The 17,870-nt window shown below is 41.1% G+C and overlaps 1 protein-coding gene across 1 annotated transcript in view; it reads left to right on the top strand.

Moving 5' to 3' along the window:
• The window catches only part of LOC108876044 (roundabout homolog 2-like), a 257,671-nt gene that overhangs the window by 200,602 nt on the left and 39,199 nt on the right, over window positions 1–17,870 (top strand). Inside the window, 4 exon segments of the mRNA XM_018665320.2 lie at window positions 8,388–8,524; window positions 9,730–9,741; window positions 14,046–14,170; window positions 16,035–16,206. Of these exon segments, the coding sequence (XP_018520836.1) occupies window positions 8,388–8,524; window positions 9,730–9,741; window positions 14,046–14,170; window positions 16,035–16,206 (446 nt within the window).

Here is a 17,870-nt window from a genome sequence, read left to right as displayed (position 1 = left end):
TTAACCCCATTCAGGCTGTGTACCCACACTGACATGACACATGCATTCACTCATACTTGCAAAAACAGAGACTGATGTAAGAGAAAGCAACAAAACTCTGTAATTTACAGAGGCAGCAATAGCCTGTCTGACTTCCTGTAAAAAGCCACTGATGATATGGTGATACTGTTCTTGTTGGGTCCTGTGTGTCAGCCTGTTGCTTCACTGTGAGTCACTGGACTCACAGTCAACAGCAGTGTCATTGTCAGGAGTGGACTTCAAAGAGACCAGTGTTCTTTCCACAGCCAGCAGGGCAGTCACACACTGCTTGGATCACCTCATAAAGCATACACTCAGTGGACCTGACATCTCTCAAGGCTAGCTGCAGAGCTGAGCGTGGGCGGGTTGTTTGTGTCTGATAAGGATTTGGTTCACTGGGCAGTGGGACATGAGCACTGTGCCAAAGCAAACACATAAAAGTATTTCACTCATGTCTTTGATAGGGAGTTGGCTCTGGAAATGAGTTCATTTTGTACACTAATTAACAGATTTATAATGGAGCGGGATGAATGTCATGTGCCTTCGTCCTTGCTAACTGTATCATCCCTTTGAAGTTTGGCCTTATTTGGATACGGAAGAAGAACTGAACGGATGAAAAAAGATACTGCCAAAATTAATAATCGCAATATCGCAGTGTTTCTAATTACACTGAGAGAACTTTTGTTTTCCTCGCTATATTTAATTCTCCAGTTTTGCTTTGAAGCAGAATGCAAGCATGAAGACTGCAATATTCTAATTCTGACATTTTCTGCTGCCTTTGTTGCATGCCAAAAAGAAGAGTCCTCGTATTGTTAAGTGACAATCTGTTCCTGCTTTCTCCACTTCTTATCTTCGCTTAATAAACATCAAACATGGCTTCTCTCTGACTGACAGAAGAAATGTTTAAAATCCCACGCAAGAATTGTTTCCAGTTTGATAACTGGCAAGTGCTCTGAAGAAGAAATAAATAACGGCTACTGTAGCACAGCCATTGTGTCATTACACTGTGGGCCTCTGTAGCTGTATCAGTACTGGTCTTCTCCATAGGAATAAAGGAAGACTAAAGATCAAGCACTTCTATATGCAGTGGGGGGTGGTTTTTATCCGAAAGGTTACGCTGTCCTTATTATTATGATAAGCTGTAGAAAGAGAGATTCTTAGTGAGGCCATACCTTCTTTACCATCAAATAGTTTCAACTTGTCTTTGCTGGTCCCCTTATACGCATCATGCATGCCTGTGTCTTTCTGTGGGTGTTGGTGTGTGTGCAACTTCTATACAAGGAAGAAGGGAAATGGAGCCTCAGCTGAGTAAACAGGTCTTTAATATGCTCAGTGGCTCCAACAGCCTCCAAGGCAAACACAAACACACATACACACACACACTGGCACTTAGACATAAAGCACGCCAGGATGGCACTGGCTTCAGTCTCTGAGGGATAGAACAGGAGATAGAGACAGCACAAGAACGGTTTCAATTAGAGGACCAAGACAATGGTGCTGCTCTTTTACCTCACTGTGGGTGTTTTACTGTGTTTGTAAAAATGTAATCACCAAACAAGCTTATCTTGTCCAGGACATTCATCAACAGACTTTAGTGCTGCAGTGTAATAAAGGAGGTTAAATCCATATTTTTAGTATACATTATAATGACAGATCTCTAGAGATATCCTGGTGAATCCATTAAAACTACAGTCTGGCACACATCAAGGTATCTACCTGGAAACTGTAACTTAAAAAGTCAAGGAACAACAGGTGCATTAGTACTACAGGTGGGTTAATTATGATTATGAATCTAGATATTTGTTAGGGAAACACTGACATTGACTCTTGATCATATTCAAAATTAGAACATATTTTGGTTAAGTTGTTTACATGATTTTTTTTAAAGCACTGTCAGTGTATTGTTTACACGGTACCCTAAGTCTTATTTGTGGTACACACTTTGAAATTTTACAGAAAATTCACAAGCCTTGTTTGGATTAGATTAATATTCTAGGGTGAGGGACAGTAGTAAAACTCATCTTTCTGGACCGTATTTCACTCAGTACTAAATTAAAGGACACAAATCCTGTTCAAATTACCATTGATTTTTTTTGTTTGTTTGTTTCTTTGTTGTTGTTTTTTTGTTTGTTTTGTTTTGTTTTGTTTTGTTTTTTGTTTTGTTATATGTATTTGTATTGTTATTTATAATAATTTTATTTGATAGTATAAGTAATAATTATTAATTATATTAAAATTGTATAATTATCAGATGATTATTTTTGAATTCCTGTCATACATTTAAAGAAACCAGAGCACTGGAATCTTTTAGGTGATAGTGTTAAATACATGTAGTCCACTACATATGAAATTAGTTATAGAAAGACAGAATAATTACCTGTAGCTGAAATTAGTTCAGACCATTTTATGAGCTTGCGGGTTCTTGCTCTTGTAATGACTTTTCTTTTTTCTTCATCTCATTGGCTCTCAAACAGGACAGCATGTTGCCATCAGGTCACAAAAACCTTTTCGGCTTCTTCCATTGTTGCACAGAACTATAAACTGTGTGCTGAAGTAATGAAATAAAAATACAAGGTGTCCCACAGGACAGGACCTAAATTATGAGTGGACCAGTAAGTGTGCTGAAAAACAGTTGGTAATTGGGGCTATAATTATTACCAGTGTAGGAGGAGAAAAAAAAAATCACATATATGCGCTCCAGGCAGGATTAAAATCACTGTCCAGCACATGTAATATTAAAATCACCCAACCTCCCCTAGAGAAATAAATCCAGCACAAAAGGGGTTCACTCTTTTTACCAATATACATACGATTAGATTCAGATGGTGGAGTAGTGTGTCTTCCCAGGGGAAAATCTTTGGCATGTGTCTCCAAGCAGCTGGATTGCAGCATGTATCCCAAATTCTCTGATAGACTAATAGTGCATACTGTATCTAAAACACCCTTCCAATGCCTAGCCATACATGGCTAAAATTGTTATCCTCAATTCTTACCAATTTTCTTATTTTTAAAAGTGTCTTAATTTTGATTAATATCAGTACCAGATTATCCGTCTGTTAAGCATGTCTGGAGAATCTTGGGGAGAGCACACAGTAGCAGCTCCCACATCACAGAGCCAGGAGAGGAGAGCTAGAGAGCTTTGTCTCCAAATGGAAGAGATTCTGCTATAGTCTACGATTCCCAGTGAAAAGACTGTGGGCAGTGTGTGTTATCTCCCCACTGCCTGTAGCAGCTCAGTGTGTGGCCTAAGTCTTTTCCCTCCTTTGGTTTCCCTCTCCCTCCTCATTTGCTCTGGACCCTTGTGCCCTCTCCTGTGCCTTATCAGAGCCCCTTTGGTCTTGCAGTCCATCTGTATTCTGCCCCCCGTCCCTGTTGACCTCCACAGCACAGCCCTCGCAATACTCAGCAGAAAAGCTTCGCTTTCTGACTCAATCCCTTTGTGGTGTGTGTGCGTGTGTGTGTGTGCACGCACATGTGTGTGAGTTTGTGCATGATAGAGGTGTGTGGGTCATTCTATGTGAGAGAGCTGTTAAAGCTAGTGTGACAGGGGTGCCTTTGTTATGCTGACCATCCAGTTTCAGTGATTTCTCACCTCCGCAACTCAGCAGAATGAAAAGACGGCAGGCTATGGTTCCTGTCTCCATTACTTCCCTTGATATATAAGTGGATACATCTGGTATTTATGATAGTGCATGGGTAAGGGGGTTGGTGAGAGGAATGGCAGTAGGATGACTGGTGGTATATTTTATCTTTTAAGGTTTATTGACACTGATTGTGTCAATGCTATACTGAATTGGAATAATACTATACTGTGCATAGTAATAGAGAAAATGTGATTAGCATTAATTAGGAAATATGCAGGCCAATCATTCATTCATCATCATCATGGAATAATAGAAAAAAATAGTTCTCTTCTTGCTTTGCTGCTAAGAAAGCACAATGTCAAAAATACTATACTTGTGACTCTCTCAGTGCATTTGGTGTTTGCGCATCCTTTGTTCTTCACATACACACAAACGCACCAAGAGAGAATTTGTGCTTCCAGGCATCGGTCAGTGAGCTGTACTTTGCTGCTTCATTTTTTTCCCACTCTATCTGCAGCATTTTCCAGCGCAACCATTCCGTCTGCTCCAAACCACTTTGCCTAAGTAAAGACTGCACTGCTGCCACTGTTGCTGTGGTAATGAGTAGAAGTAACTCTTTTAAAGACAAATTTAGGATCAATCCTTTCTCCAAAGCCCCCCACCCCCAGCCTAGCCACAGGGTTGAAATCTTGCCAAACTGATCTTTGATTAATGTAGGAGAAGGTGATGAATGTCACTCAGACTGTTGGGCAGGGCCTGACCCTGCTAAGTCCATGGGAGGTGCCAAGAGGGAGTGGAGCTCTGGCTAAGGGCCTTACAGAAGGAAGATGAGAAGCAATAGTGGTTAATTGATTCCCTCTCATGGGTGACAAGGCCCGGACAGGTAGACTCCAGCTCCTTTGATCAGGATGAGGTAAAGTAGCAGTCAGATGGTGTAAAACTGGATCAGGCTGTCAGAAAGAAATGGAGCAGAAAGGAGACTTTGTGTCAGAGCAGTCAGGCCAGAGACCAGGCAGGAATTAGTCCTTTACTGTATCTTGACTGTGACTCATGTGCTCACACAGTTGGCACACAACCCTTCTGTCTACTGCTGGCTCCATTCACATGTACACAGAGGGGAGGCAGATAAGATCCTCTCAGGTTTAGTCATTTTGTGGATAAGTGTAGACACACACAACCAAGTGATAAGATTCTCCTAATGTGAGTGAACTGGCACAAACCTGAAGGTGGAACACGGGTGACTGTGTTCCTGACTGACACTTAAAAGGCAAATCCTTCAAAATGATCTAGAGGATTTTTGTGATGTAATGTGTTTAAAGTGTGTCCAATAAAGTCAGCTACAGCTTTCTACGTGCAGCAAACGCATCAAGTTGACAACCCAGAAAAATGCTGCTTTGTCTTGGCATTTGCTTACATTCCCATCACTCCTCATCTCCCTGCTTCAGTGAATGACTCTGCACATGTGTGAATATGTGTTGGATGATTGTATGCTTTGTTTTCTGTGTGAGTGTGTGTGTACAGTGTTCTTTTTCTGTTTGTAAAGGAGGGAGAGTCCAGCAGGGTGAACTTGGCTCTTCTATCCTTTCCACAGCCCTTCTACATGTGCAATTACATTCCTTCTCTAATAGAGAACAGAGCTCTACCCAAATGCAGTCGCAATAAAGAGCTACTGTTCCCTTGCTGTGTGTACTTGCATGTGTGTGTGGCCACAACTACCTCTTATCCCTGAGTATTTCCACTCATCTTGTCATCTAGACTGATTCCATATAGGAAGTTGATTACAGATTGATTGGGCTCATGTTTCCCTCTAATAAGTCATGGACCAGCCTGAGGTTCTGCTTTGAGACACTGATGGAGACGGGACCAAGAACAATAAGCATGTTGTCCAGTATGTGCATACGTGGATTCGGCACACTGCAAGGGCTCGGTCATGCCGATGTCAGGCTGTGGGAACCTGAATGAACAGTTGAGCTGTTTGGGTTTCAATAAATGATGACCACATCTGTACCTGCCATGTAACATATCAGTCTGTCAGTCATGCCGTCAGTCAGTCCACCACTTTGGTCTAGACTCAAATATCTGAACAACTATTGGATTGATTGCCATGATTTATGTATGTATGTATATGTACTCATGGTTAACAGAGGATGAACTCTTTTGAGTTGGTGATCCTCTTTTCCTGTAGTGCCGCCATGAGGTTGATATGTGGTTTTGAGTGAAATGTCTCAACAGCTATTGGATGGATTACTATGAAATTTGGTATAGATATTCATTGTACACAGAGGATGAATCCTAATGAACCTGCTAAAACCTTTGTCATCTACAACATCGGGCCAAAAAATTTTGTTAATATTTTTCAGTTTATCCAGCATTTTGTTTTATGACTAAATATATGCGAAACCAATGACATCCTGTGCTGTACTTTGTCTTAAGTGCTAATTAGCAAATGTTAACATGCAGTGCAAGTGCATAAGTAAAGCCTTACAGAGCAGCTAGCATTGTTGTAAACCTTTAACCTTGTCTTTACAATATTTTAATAGAAAGGCTGGTGTAGATCATCCATGTGCCACTTCTGTGTCCCATGAAAAATGTAGCTCTTGGTTCTTGAGACTGGAGTGAAAAACCAAGAGAACTACACTGACAGTGACAGCGAAACAAGTCAGCAGAATGTAGCAAAAGAGGACTTGTTAGGGAGTCATGGTGTTTTCGCTAAGCCCTAATGTGTTCCTGCCACTCTTTTCCTCATCTCTCCCTCCTCTTGCAAGTCAGGAGTTCATGTCGTGCTACCCATCCTAGCCGTAGGGCAGGGTGTGTGAGGATGCTCTTTCTATTAGCTTGTTTGTTTTTCATCTGACAGCAGGCTTGTCCCAAAAGGTGCCGTCTCATTCCTTTGGATGCCACTCACTCAGATTCAACAATAAATGCTTTATTCACATCCCCTACCATTACCTGAACTGTGCATCCCCTCTCTCTAGAACAAAGCATTCAGTCATGACTCAGTCAAATAATCATTATGGCTTCTTAAGTACCTGTGTGGAGAGGTGGAACTGGCAGTCAGAGTTGAGGAATGTGCTTCAATAAAGCTGCCTTTGAATGCTTGCTCAGGAAATGTCATAACAGCAGGCAAAAAAATAAGACATGGATAGACAGGACAGATTAGTTTTGCAGCTGCCAGTGGAAAGCAGCCATCAGTACACCTGATGGTCGAGCAGAGGGGTCTTTCCCATTCCAAGGGAAATGGACCATAGCACGCTGTTACTCTAAAGTCACTTCAGAAAATATTTGTTGTAAACCATAGTTTGTTACCACATATAACTGTCCAGTGCATCATCCAGAGTAAACAGCTTTATATTATGTATTAAGTTTGTACATAATATAATCTCTTTATTTTTGATAATACTTATCTTTTCCTAAATATCTGTGTAGCCAAAGCTTAATATAGCTTTTCTCAAGAGCTCTTTTGTCATCCAGAAGCTATTAAAAGCACTGTTGCACTGTTGTGCTGGGTGGCATATTTCTTCATTACAATGAACATGGCCAGTGTAGTTTATTCTGAAACCACTCTGTGACTGCATTTTCAATCTCTAAGGGCATTGCTCTGTGTTGGGCAAACATCACTGCTCTTGGTTCTTTTATGTGTTTTTAATAGTTGTTGTACTACAGGTTTGGAGTTTTATGGCACAGAGGCATACACTGTAATAAAAAGACAATATAATGCCAGGCCTTTTCTTTAAAGCCCCTGTGTGAATTTGAAAAATTCTGACTTGGGAGATTTGAAGTGGCAGTATCAAAAAACACTGTGGCAGGATGCAGTGTATACACTGAGAGGCTAAAAGCAGTACATGTACTGCAGCAATTTCACCAATATTGTCACATTTTTCTACAGACTAATGATTTAACATACTCTGTAGTCATATAAAAAAAATTACAGGGTGGCTTTAAAGAGGCAACATAGTGTCAAGCTCAGACAGAATGGTCCTTTATCTGTTCATCTCAACTCTGTTCTCAGTGTCTGTGAGTGACAAACTGTAGACAGCAGAAGGTTGTCAGGCTGACAGACCACCATCACACAGCCTCACCAACCCCACCATCATACTACATACACACTGCCAGGCTAGCAACCCTAACAATTACAGACTCGAACAACAAACCAGAGAAGCATCATTCCCCTGTCAATTGTCATACAATTCATACAGATTTAGGCACACATATACAACCACCTGCAAACACGCAGAAACGCAAATATTTGATTACTGCAGTGCAGTTGAAATTAGGGCCAACCTTGCCAAAGTGTAGTTGCTATATGATTCAGTCAATTGAAATGCCTTACAGTTACAAGGTGTAGCTCTGTATAGACTCATTGCAATGAATGTACAATCATGTGCATGTAGTAGACGAATAAAGGCACAGCTCGCACACATAGACCTCTGAATATGGTTTAAACATATATATACAGAGGGAGAGAGAAACATCTCATAAATATTGAATGAGTTTTGTGGGTTCCAACTGAACGCACACCTCTCTGTGTACTGTGTGTCATTGTTGAATAATTGATCCCCCTCAATGCAATCTCCATTTGTCAGAATGAACAGTTGCACTTCTGTGTGCCTCTCCTAGAAGAAATATATTTTTCACGGCCACTGCCCAACAGTTCAACAGGCATGGGTGAAATACTGAAGCACATCTTATTTGTCACAGGGTTAATGTTTTATCTGAATTTGTTGTATTTTCATTTATTGCTGAACGGGCAACTTGAATTTCATGGTATTACATCTTTGTCGACAGGTACGAGATCAAGTATGACAAGGACGACTACGTGCTGAGAGTGAAGAAGGCCTCCGTTACCGATGAGGGCACGTTCACCTGTGTGGCAGAAAACCGTGTGGGAAAGCTGGAGGCCTCCGCCACGCTCACCGTCAGAGGTACGAAGCACCTTTGTTCTTTATTTTTTCACGTTAGCAAACATATAACAGCACTTAGAGAAGTCATGGACCACCGAGGTTATTGTACTTGTACACCAATATGAGATTTAGATTGACAGTTAACTCCATAGGGTCTCCTTTACACAAATGGAAATCCAGAATGCTGACTCCCACAGCCAAGAGAGTTGTAGACAGTCTATGAATCTGTTTAATTATTTACATTTCCAAGTGCAGCGTCGACACACTCTGCTTTGCCCCCCCCACCCCCACCCCAGTCATGGTGGTCTGCTAGCCACGCTACCCTCCATGCTGTAACCACCAAGTCAGCAAAGCCATTTCACAGATTACTGGTGCACACCGCCAGTCCCACACCTGGGGTTTGCAAGGTTAATAAAAACATTCTAACCATAATTTTCCCTCTTTTCACCACTCTTCTTCCCATTAAACCCAAGTGCTTAAGGTCCCGGTGGAGCACTTTAGAGCAACACAGGGGGTCAGAGGGAGGTAAAACAAAGTCTGGGTTGATTTCTCTTTTTTCACCTCTTCTGGAGGCTAGGGTTTTTAAGGTAGCATCTTTGTGTTTTACTTGAGACTGAAGACATATACAGAGAAGAAACACTGGGGAACCGCTACCTGCATCAGCTCTTCTGGATAGAGAATGGGGGTTTCTGAAACTCCAGTGTCTTTACTTTTTAAATCTTTTTTGCTGTCTTTCTTCCTCTTGCTCTCTTTTCTCTGCCCTATCCATCAGCACTACTGATAAACACACCCTCGCCTTGCTATTACAAACACACACCACCTGTAGAATTGTAGATTTCATTAATGTGAGCAGTTATGATCCAGTAGTATATTTGTCCCTTAGGAGCAGATGTTACTGCCCCTGCAGGGATTTAAATGCACACATTGCTGACCACCAGTGGGCGCTCATTCCAGAACCCCTTTATCATTCAGGGGTCTGTGAAACAGAGCCTTTGAGCTTATCAAAAAAACTACGGGACAAAAACTACTGGATCCTCTCTGTCATGTTTCCCTGTGCCAGAAATGTGTTGGCTCCAACACAACATGTCATTCGTTCTGACTTTGATTTCTTTTTGTCTTATTTTATTATGTTTGTTCTGTTCCTCTTTTGTTGTTTTATATGTTTGTGTGTCCGTGTCTTAATTTGTTTCTTTTGTGTATCCACTCCTCCATTGTTGTGTCTCCAGCTCGCCCTGTCGGTAAGTACCCATCCTTCTGATTTGATCCCATCCTGCATGCCCTCTCCATACACACCTACTGCACCTGACTGCTTGACAATCAATTACCATTGCCTTAACATTACTGTATTTGATTAACACTGGTGTTATATCACATTGTCTACCCTTAGAATTATTGTTTGTAAATTGTTTTTATAGTTTTTGGGGACTTATAGTTCTACTTAGATTACTAACACAAACAAATCGTTGTTACGCCATGTCTGTCTGTTGATTAATATGATACATTGAGGACCCAAACAGAGACAGAACTCTAAGGGATCACTTTATTTCCAAGTGGTTTGCATTTGTGCTTAGTATCCATACCTGTTTGAAACTTCAATTAAATACTTTTAATTTACCTCTAAATTATTGTTTTTTTGGTTTAAGAAGTCATTACTAAATATAGCCTTAGTGTTTAAATTTCACAATATCAACAGCAGCCACAAAATATGTGAAATAATTCTCTTTGCCAAGTGCATTTTTTTTTTTTTTTTTTTTTTGTAGGTTTGTATTTTTATCACTGGTTCTGCTTGAGGTTTCTGCCTCTTAAAAGGAAGTTTTTCCTTGCCACAGTCGCCTAGTGCTTGCTCATGGTGGGATCTGTTGGGTTTCTCTCTGTAAATTTTATAAGATAAAGAGTTCGGTCTAGACCTGCTCTATATGTACAGTGCCTCGAGATAACTTCTGTTGTGAATTGGCGCTATATAAATAAAATTTGACTTGACTTGACTTGATCACTGATGAAACTGATGTAGGTTTCAGTGAGAACATGCTACAGATTTATCAAGTGTTTATCAAGTGTGGTGACTCAAAGTTTTTGTTACCAGTGCAGCTCTAAAGTGGATGGCTCTTTAGATTCTAGACCCTATCCTTTATAATGCGTGAGTGGGCTGGCAGTCTGATCAGTCAGTCTCAGACATTGTCATCTCATATGGTCCAGGACGTGTTTAACTCACAAGTCTTGAGCCCATCTGTGGAGTTTTGGAACACAGAGCTGAGATCTGTTTGTTTTGGATGAGCTTCCATCCTTCTGAGCCTCACAACACTAAGCGGGCAATCTCATTTTATTTCCCTATAGATAGGGAAAAGGTCAAGGCAGAACCAAATTTGATACACTTATGATATTAAATTGTCTAAGGAAGCAAGTGATATGGACACAGGGAGAGAAAGGTGTGCTTTGTGAGAGTAGAAGCAAAAGGAAGCACAGGAACAGGAAACATACGGCAGGACAAAGGAGGGGGACAAGAAGAATGGCAGAAGTGTGTGTCAAGACAGGCTTGACTGGCAGAAAAACCCAGACACTGCCTCAGTGGCAGGACTTTGGTTGCCAAAACAGCAGTGGCTGTTCTGCGATTGTCAAGCTGTCAGCTTCCAAGAAAATGGAGGAAATTACACATTCACCCTGCCTGTGGGAAGAGACAGTAATTGCTGTCGACTTCTGAATAAAATATGATTGAACGCAAGATTTTAAAGGAGGAAGAAATGCCTCTGAGTTTGTGTGTCTGGGTGCACTGAATAGATGTCTCTCTCTCTCTCTCTCTGTCCATTTGTTCTTTTCACCCTGACTGCTGTTTTATGCTGAGCCCTCTCCAAACCAGGCAGATGTGACTTGTCATGAATTAAATATGGGTGCCTGATCATGTGTTTCCTTAGGAGGGGACAGGAAAGCCGCTTCTCACATGTCATTAAGGGTCCCTGAATCAAAACAGTGATAGTGTGAGTTAGCCCTGAGCCAAGCTGTGAAATTGTCACACACTGACTACCTCTTGATTTGTCGGAGTTTTTGATCTATGCTTCTCTGTGAGCCTCCCTCTCCTTTTTAGGGTCCATCCCCTTCATACAGCATTTTATTAATTTTTAAATGTAATTTAAAAGATAGAAAGGAAGATTGAAAGTAGAGCCATGGGTGTAGAATGAGCCCTAGATTAATCTCAGGCCACCAGAAAAGCTAAGCAAGCAAAAACATAAAGTTAGAAAAGGAAAAAAAAAAAGCCCATCTTGCAGTATTAATCATATAACCACAGCTGGCTGATTGATACTTTACTTAAAACTACAATTGATGTTTTAATCTGTTATCAGCACAATAGGAAACATCTTTACTAAACTGATAAAATGTGTTACGCGTTATAAAAAACATCCACGAGTTTGTGACTACAATAAAGATTCACAAATAGATTTATTTCTTTCATTAGATCTGGTAAAATCTAGCAGAACATCACTGAAAATTTTGTTTGTAACATCTGACTGCAAACATTCATCCATACAAGCAAAAACTAATTCTAAACCTAAAAAACATTCACAAACTTCAGTTCTTTTTGACAGTACTTAGTATCATAAATATTGGGTTTAAAAGAAAGACAGAAATACTGACGAAGAAGGTGTGAGAAGGGACAGTGCCGGCCAGCACAGTGATAGGTCCCACTCTGCAAGGTGTTAGACCATATTTTTAGTCTGTATTTAGTAGTGCAGTGTGTGGGATGGAACAGAGCAGAGGAAGAGAGGGGAGGGAACTGAGTCCTTGCCAGAGCATGATTTAGGAGCTCTGTATCAGGCCCAGCATTGTGAGAGCCACAAGATATCCAAGCTGCAGAAGGCCAAACGGGAAGGCAGTAAATCTGTAGCCATCTGTACCATTCCCAACTGTGTGTATCTTTGACAAATACACACCCCCCCAAAAAGGGATTACATGGAGAAACCAGCCAAATGGGAAGCGTTTGGCCTTACTGGAACCAGCTGGCTTGTCAATGAAAGGACTTACAAAGAAATCTAAAGAAACAGAAAGAGTGCAAGATGTTAAATTGCAACAATTCAGATTTTTATGTCATAGAATTTAACAGCAGTAGTAGAATTTTTTTCATGTTGTTTGTCTAAACAAAATGGCCTTTGATACCCATTGTCTGCAGTTACTTAAAGTTATGGCAGGACCTCTTTTATTTGTTGACTTTCTTTATCTCTGCAAGAGCCATGTTTCCTCCTCTAAGGAACACGTCATTGATGGCTTATCTTGGCTCGCATGGCACTTGTCAACATGGGACCCCCAGTGACAATCATAGAATAAACAAGTAGAGGTCTTGGGTCATGCAGGAAATTACCCCAGGTCAAAGTTCAGACATTTTCAGAGATCTAGTTTTGCAGCTGCGGTAACTGTGGTAATATCCTGTCGATGCTCATATGAGAAGCATATGGCTATAAACTGTAGCTGTTGCACATGTTTCTGGTAGTTCATTAAGATGGAATATGAGGATTAAAGGAAGCTGGATGCTATGTCATCTGTATGCAACACTGTATCTTTTGTTTATTTGGGATGAGAGTTTGCTACAAAAGGAAACACTCCATTCCATTATTATCCCAGCTATGTACTCTGATTCATCATTCATCATCATGATAGGTGTCGCTTTAACAAGTGGAAATACAAGGACAGTGTGCTGTGAAGTCACTACCTCCCTAACTTGCCATCAGGGGTTGGTCAGGGAGTGAAGAGAGGCGACCGTGCACACCAAAAAGAGCTTGATTCTAATCTCTACACCCCTCTCTCTTTATTATTGAACTGCATCTGTCAAGTTGTCAGTCAGAAATGTCTCACTCTGTCCTGACTGTGAGTGTGTGACAACTGGTCTAGCTCCTGATGGAGTCGTGAATATTGACTGAGAAAGCTTCACACTACGATTTCAAAGTTTGATAGCTTTTCTGAGCCTCCTCCCTCTTTGATGGAGAGGTGTTGGCTTGAAGTGTGGCAAACAGAAATAGTCGTTTCTGTCTCGCACTCCCTTTGGGTACAGCTTTGATCAGAAGTACTGAACCACTTCAGATCTTGACTTTTATATGAAATGCATTCTGATACAGACAGAATCTTACATATGCAAAGTCAGACATGATTAATCCTGTACGTCACTACCTGTTCATAGTGTTGGATGTTTCCAGGGCATGGGTGTGCCTTTGTGTTGTCTCAGATCTAAATGCCATTGTGACCCAGGCGCTTCCTCGTGTGAATGCCGATGTGGCTGTCATTCATTCAGCCTCAGCCTCACCTGGATGAATGGCCAACCTGGTTACCATGGAAATGATGGTCATTGGTGTTCTCCCTCTGTTCAGAGCCATCAGAGAGCAAAAGCTGGATATAACGCTGCATGGAAGCTCTGTACAGCACTCCCATTTTGATTTGACCATGTGGTATATTGCTTGTTTTTGCTTGAAATCCCCAAGCCCTGATAATCTCTACCCTGATGTTTGGCCTCACAATATACCACCAGTCTACTTACACTGGTGTTTTTGCCCTTTGACTTTAGCTGCACCCCAGTTTGTCATCCGTCCAAGGGACCAAATTGTGGCTCAAGGCCGCACTGCAACCTTCCCGTGTGAAACCAAAGGAAACCCTCAGCCTGCTGTCTTCTGGCAGAAGGAGGGAAGTCAGGTAAGAACAAACACACATTTCACACAACCCGGTGTGTAGAAAACACACTAATCTTTTTTTATTGCTTCTTCGCATCATTTCTCACATGTGAAAATATATTGCTCTCAAGATAGGCCGTTTTCATCATTTACAGTGTGCCTAGTGTTATCAACGCTCAGCATTTTGTTTGGATTCTCTCGGCTGTATGCACAATTGTTGAGTGCTTATGACTCTCCTGCCCCGCACATACACACAGCACTGCAAACTACACTATCTGTCGTCAGTATCTTTACTACAGACACACAGATACACCTTTGTTCACAGGAGCCGCCAAACGACAGTGTTCCTGGCAAAGTGCTAATCGGTTTCCCGTGACCCTGCACTGATAAGAACAATCCTATCCCTCACTCAAGCAGATAACCCATTCAAATACCTGGGTGTCCTCACAACACTCAACAACAGTGCCAATTAGGAGCCTGTTGGGGCTTGTAGATGAGCCAGAGATATGATTCAGCTCTGGCTAAGGTTCAAACACATACACACACACACACACACACACACACACACACACACACAGACATAGCCTGCAGGCTGACAATTACTGCAAAGTTCCCTTAAAAGAGTGTACAGAAGTGAGACACATGCTTACATGTTCACACAAATATTTAGTGTAATACTCACCCACTTCACCCCTTACCATTGTGTGACCTAAAGCGTATGACTCACTTAATACCAAGTAATGTTGTGAACTTGTCCAGATTTATATCAAATGTGTCTCACATTGTCATTAAAGATTAGGCTTTTGAAATGAATGCACTACAAACACTTCGGAACAAGCACCTGCACGTCCTTTCCATCTCTGCTCTTGTTTTTGTCCTTGTGTTTATCAATGCCTTCTCTACCTCTCCCACACTAGCACATAAAAGGTATGAAAGTATTTGTTGAGAGAACAAATTAAAGCTAATTAAGTGCAGTAATTAAATGACAGAATGGCCTTTTTCTCACTCTTGGGGATAATGACCTGTACATCTCTCATGTGCTGGAGATGTGTAGAGCCTAATTTGAAAAAACAACATAATTTGTTGCATTAAAGTGATTAGCTGTAATTAAATCAAGCTAATGTATTTGCTGGATACCTTTGGGGGCATCATAAGAAAAAAGGCTTACAAAAAGGAAGACCTTGGATAAGGTGGCAGAGTAGCTAATCAAAAAGAAGTAGAGGTGATGTTTTTTTCAGTGTCATCAGTCCTTGGATCCTGCATATTTACTCTGAAATATGTGGGACTGATTATCCCTTCCTCTCAAGGCAAGATAAGTTCATTTGTATAACAAATTTCAAACATAAAGTCAATTCAGAGTGCTAAACAAAATGCATTAAACCATAAAAATGTTTCAATGCATTCTTATTGTAAATTGATAGAAAAAAGAACCTTTTAAGAACATTCAAAGCTAATTAGCTAACTTTAGGTATTCCAAAGATAGACTGCATAATATTCAGTATAGTTCAACTTGTACGGGGTGGTCTCTGTGGGTGAAAGAGCAGCTCAAAACCACTGTGGAATTGAAGCAGAAAGGAAAGTGGTCATGAAGCCAACAAGAGCAAAAGTAGCCTTCATAACACAGTGGAGCCACTGGCTTGGCCCGAGAATATGTATGAAAACCAAATCATCAAACTGTGTACATGTTGTGCAGTTTGTGAGGTTGGTTAACCAAGTGATAGATGAAATTGTTCATACTATAGCTGTAATAGTCTGATCTGTGTGTATGTGAGTGTGCACAGTATATATGTGAGTTTGCTGGCGGTGGGTGTGTGAGTTTTGTCATTTTTCCAGGTTGTACTGGTTCCATGTTCTCACTAATTGGCTGTTTGTTCCTCTTCCTGCAGAATTTGCTCTTTCCCAACCAACCCCAGCAGCCTAACAGTCGCTTCTCAGTGTCACCCAGTGGAGACCTCACCATCTCATCTGTACAGCGGGCAGATGCTGGTTACTATATCTGCCAGGCCCTGACCGTTGCAGGCAGTATCCTCGCCAAGGCTCAACTGGAGGTCACAGATGGTGAGGGAAAACTGATGCGTAACTTCTTCCATGCCAGCACCACACTATAGCACACTAGCAAATGTGGTGAAGCTGGTTCATATGTGCCTATAAACATAGATGTGTGATTCTCACGTACATTTAGACATTTATTCCTCAACAAATAAATTACTTATACACACATTAATGACATCTGATTTTAGTCTGTCATGGTTTAACTTCACCATATCTCCTGCCTTGTTGAGTTTAAATGGGCATTTGGCCTTTTACACCATTGAAAGTATTCAGTAGGTACAGAAATACAAATGGATTTTTTGTTATTCCATGTGCAAGAATTAATTCATCTTTGGTTTGAGAAGTGCCTGTATGCCCATGACCTTCGGTTGCTGTGTTTTTGCTCTACAGCAAAACCCCAACACAATTTAATTAAAAATTTCTTTTTCTTTTGGAAAGGAAATAAAGCATTGCCCTTGAGTTCCTTCAAGTTTAACGATCTGCGTTTGGATGAGTGGGCGAGGTGCAAGTATGTGTATGAGGGAGGCAGCAACAGAGAGAGACACAGAGAAAGGGGGGGGGCATGATTGAGTGAGTGAGCAACAGTGGTTTTCTGTGGAATGAATTATGTGTCCTGCAAGGTGTGGGAGCATCTGATCTGCTCAGCTGTTGTGATGGCAAGATCGACGGCCATCCATATGTCTGCTGAAGTACCAGCAAGCAGAAAGATTAAAAGCAGCACAGGGGCACTTTTTTCAACATTTTGTCAGATGCAGGAACAAAATTGGTATGTCCCTCAAATGCCTGGAATATTGCAACGTCACATTATTTTATTATTTACAGCCATATACTCAGGCTCATCAACAGTTAACCCTTTTATTTTTTAATAAGGATTTATGGTATGTTTTTAGATTCAAATCTCTCAGGTTTTTTTCTATTAAAATGTGTAACAAAAGGCATGTTATGAAGATGATTGTGTGAGGCAGGTCTCAGAGAAAAAGAGAGAGAGGAGGAAAGAGTACAGGAGGGCCAGGGTGAGGTCATGGCCACACCTGCTGCAGTCTTTATGTGATTTACTGCCCCGAGCCCTGACAACAGTCTGTGGAGTTCAAGGAGATCTGTAATGAGAAATTCCTGATCCGGAGACCTAAGGTTTCAGTTGAGCCCTGCCTCCTCCCTCTGTCACTCCTGCATGCCTTCAACACATACATCAGACACACCAAGTCCAAGGACCAAGCAATGTATTCTGCTTGTGTGCTTGCATCTGTCAAAACAACTGTTACTGTCTTCTCTTAATAAGGAAAGCATCAGAGTTAACACTTAAACCATCCATCAACAAACACAGAGGCACATCATGATTGAGGCTATTTCCTAGTGAAACAAAAGGCTTTGTCCTAGCTTAATGTTGCTGTAAATCTTAAGGTGAAAGCAATGCCAGACAGAAAACTTCCTGGGTGTGTTTATGAGATAAGATAAACTACAGCATAGTGAGTCCCTCGCTAGAAGCAGGTGTTTTGAATCCTCTCTTGGCTGAGTTTGTGATTTACGTTATCTCTTTTGATTCATACAGTTGCATTTGCCCCGGTATAAACATTCCAGGGGACTAAAAAAATAAGTTAAATATCATTATTGAAATAGATGTGCTACATTTGACGTGAGGTGGATAATATATCAGCTTTCTGCACAGTTTT

Source organism: Lates calcarifer, linkage group LG21 (genome assembly GCF_001640805.2).
Source record: "Lates calcarifer isolate ASB-BC8 linkage group LG21, TLL_Latcal_v3, whole genome shotgun sequence".
NCBI lineage: Eukaryota > Metazoa > Chordata > Actinopteri > Centropomidae > Lates > Lates calcarifer.
The sequence above is the reverse complement of the archived record's forward strand: the minus strand, read 5'-3'. Positions and strand labels throughout refer to the sequence as shown.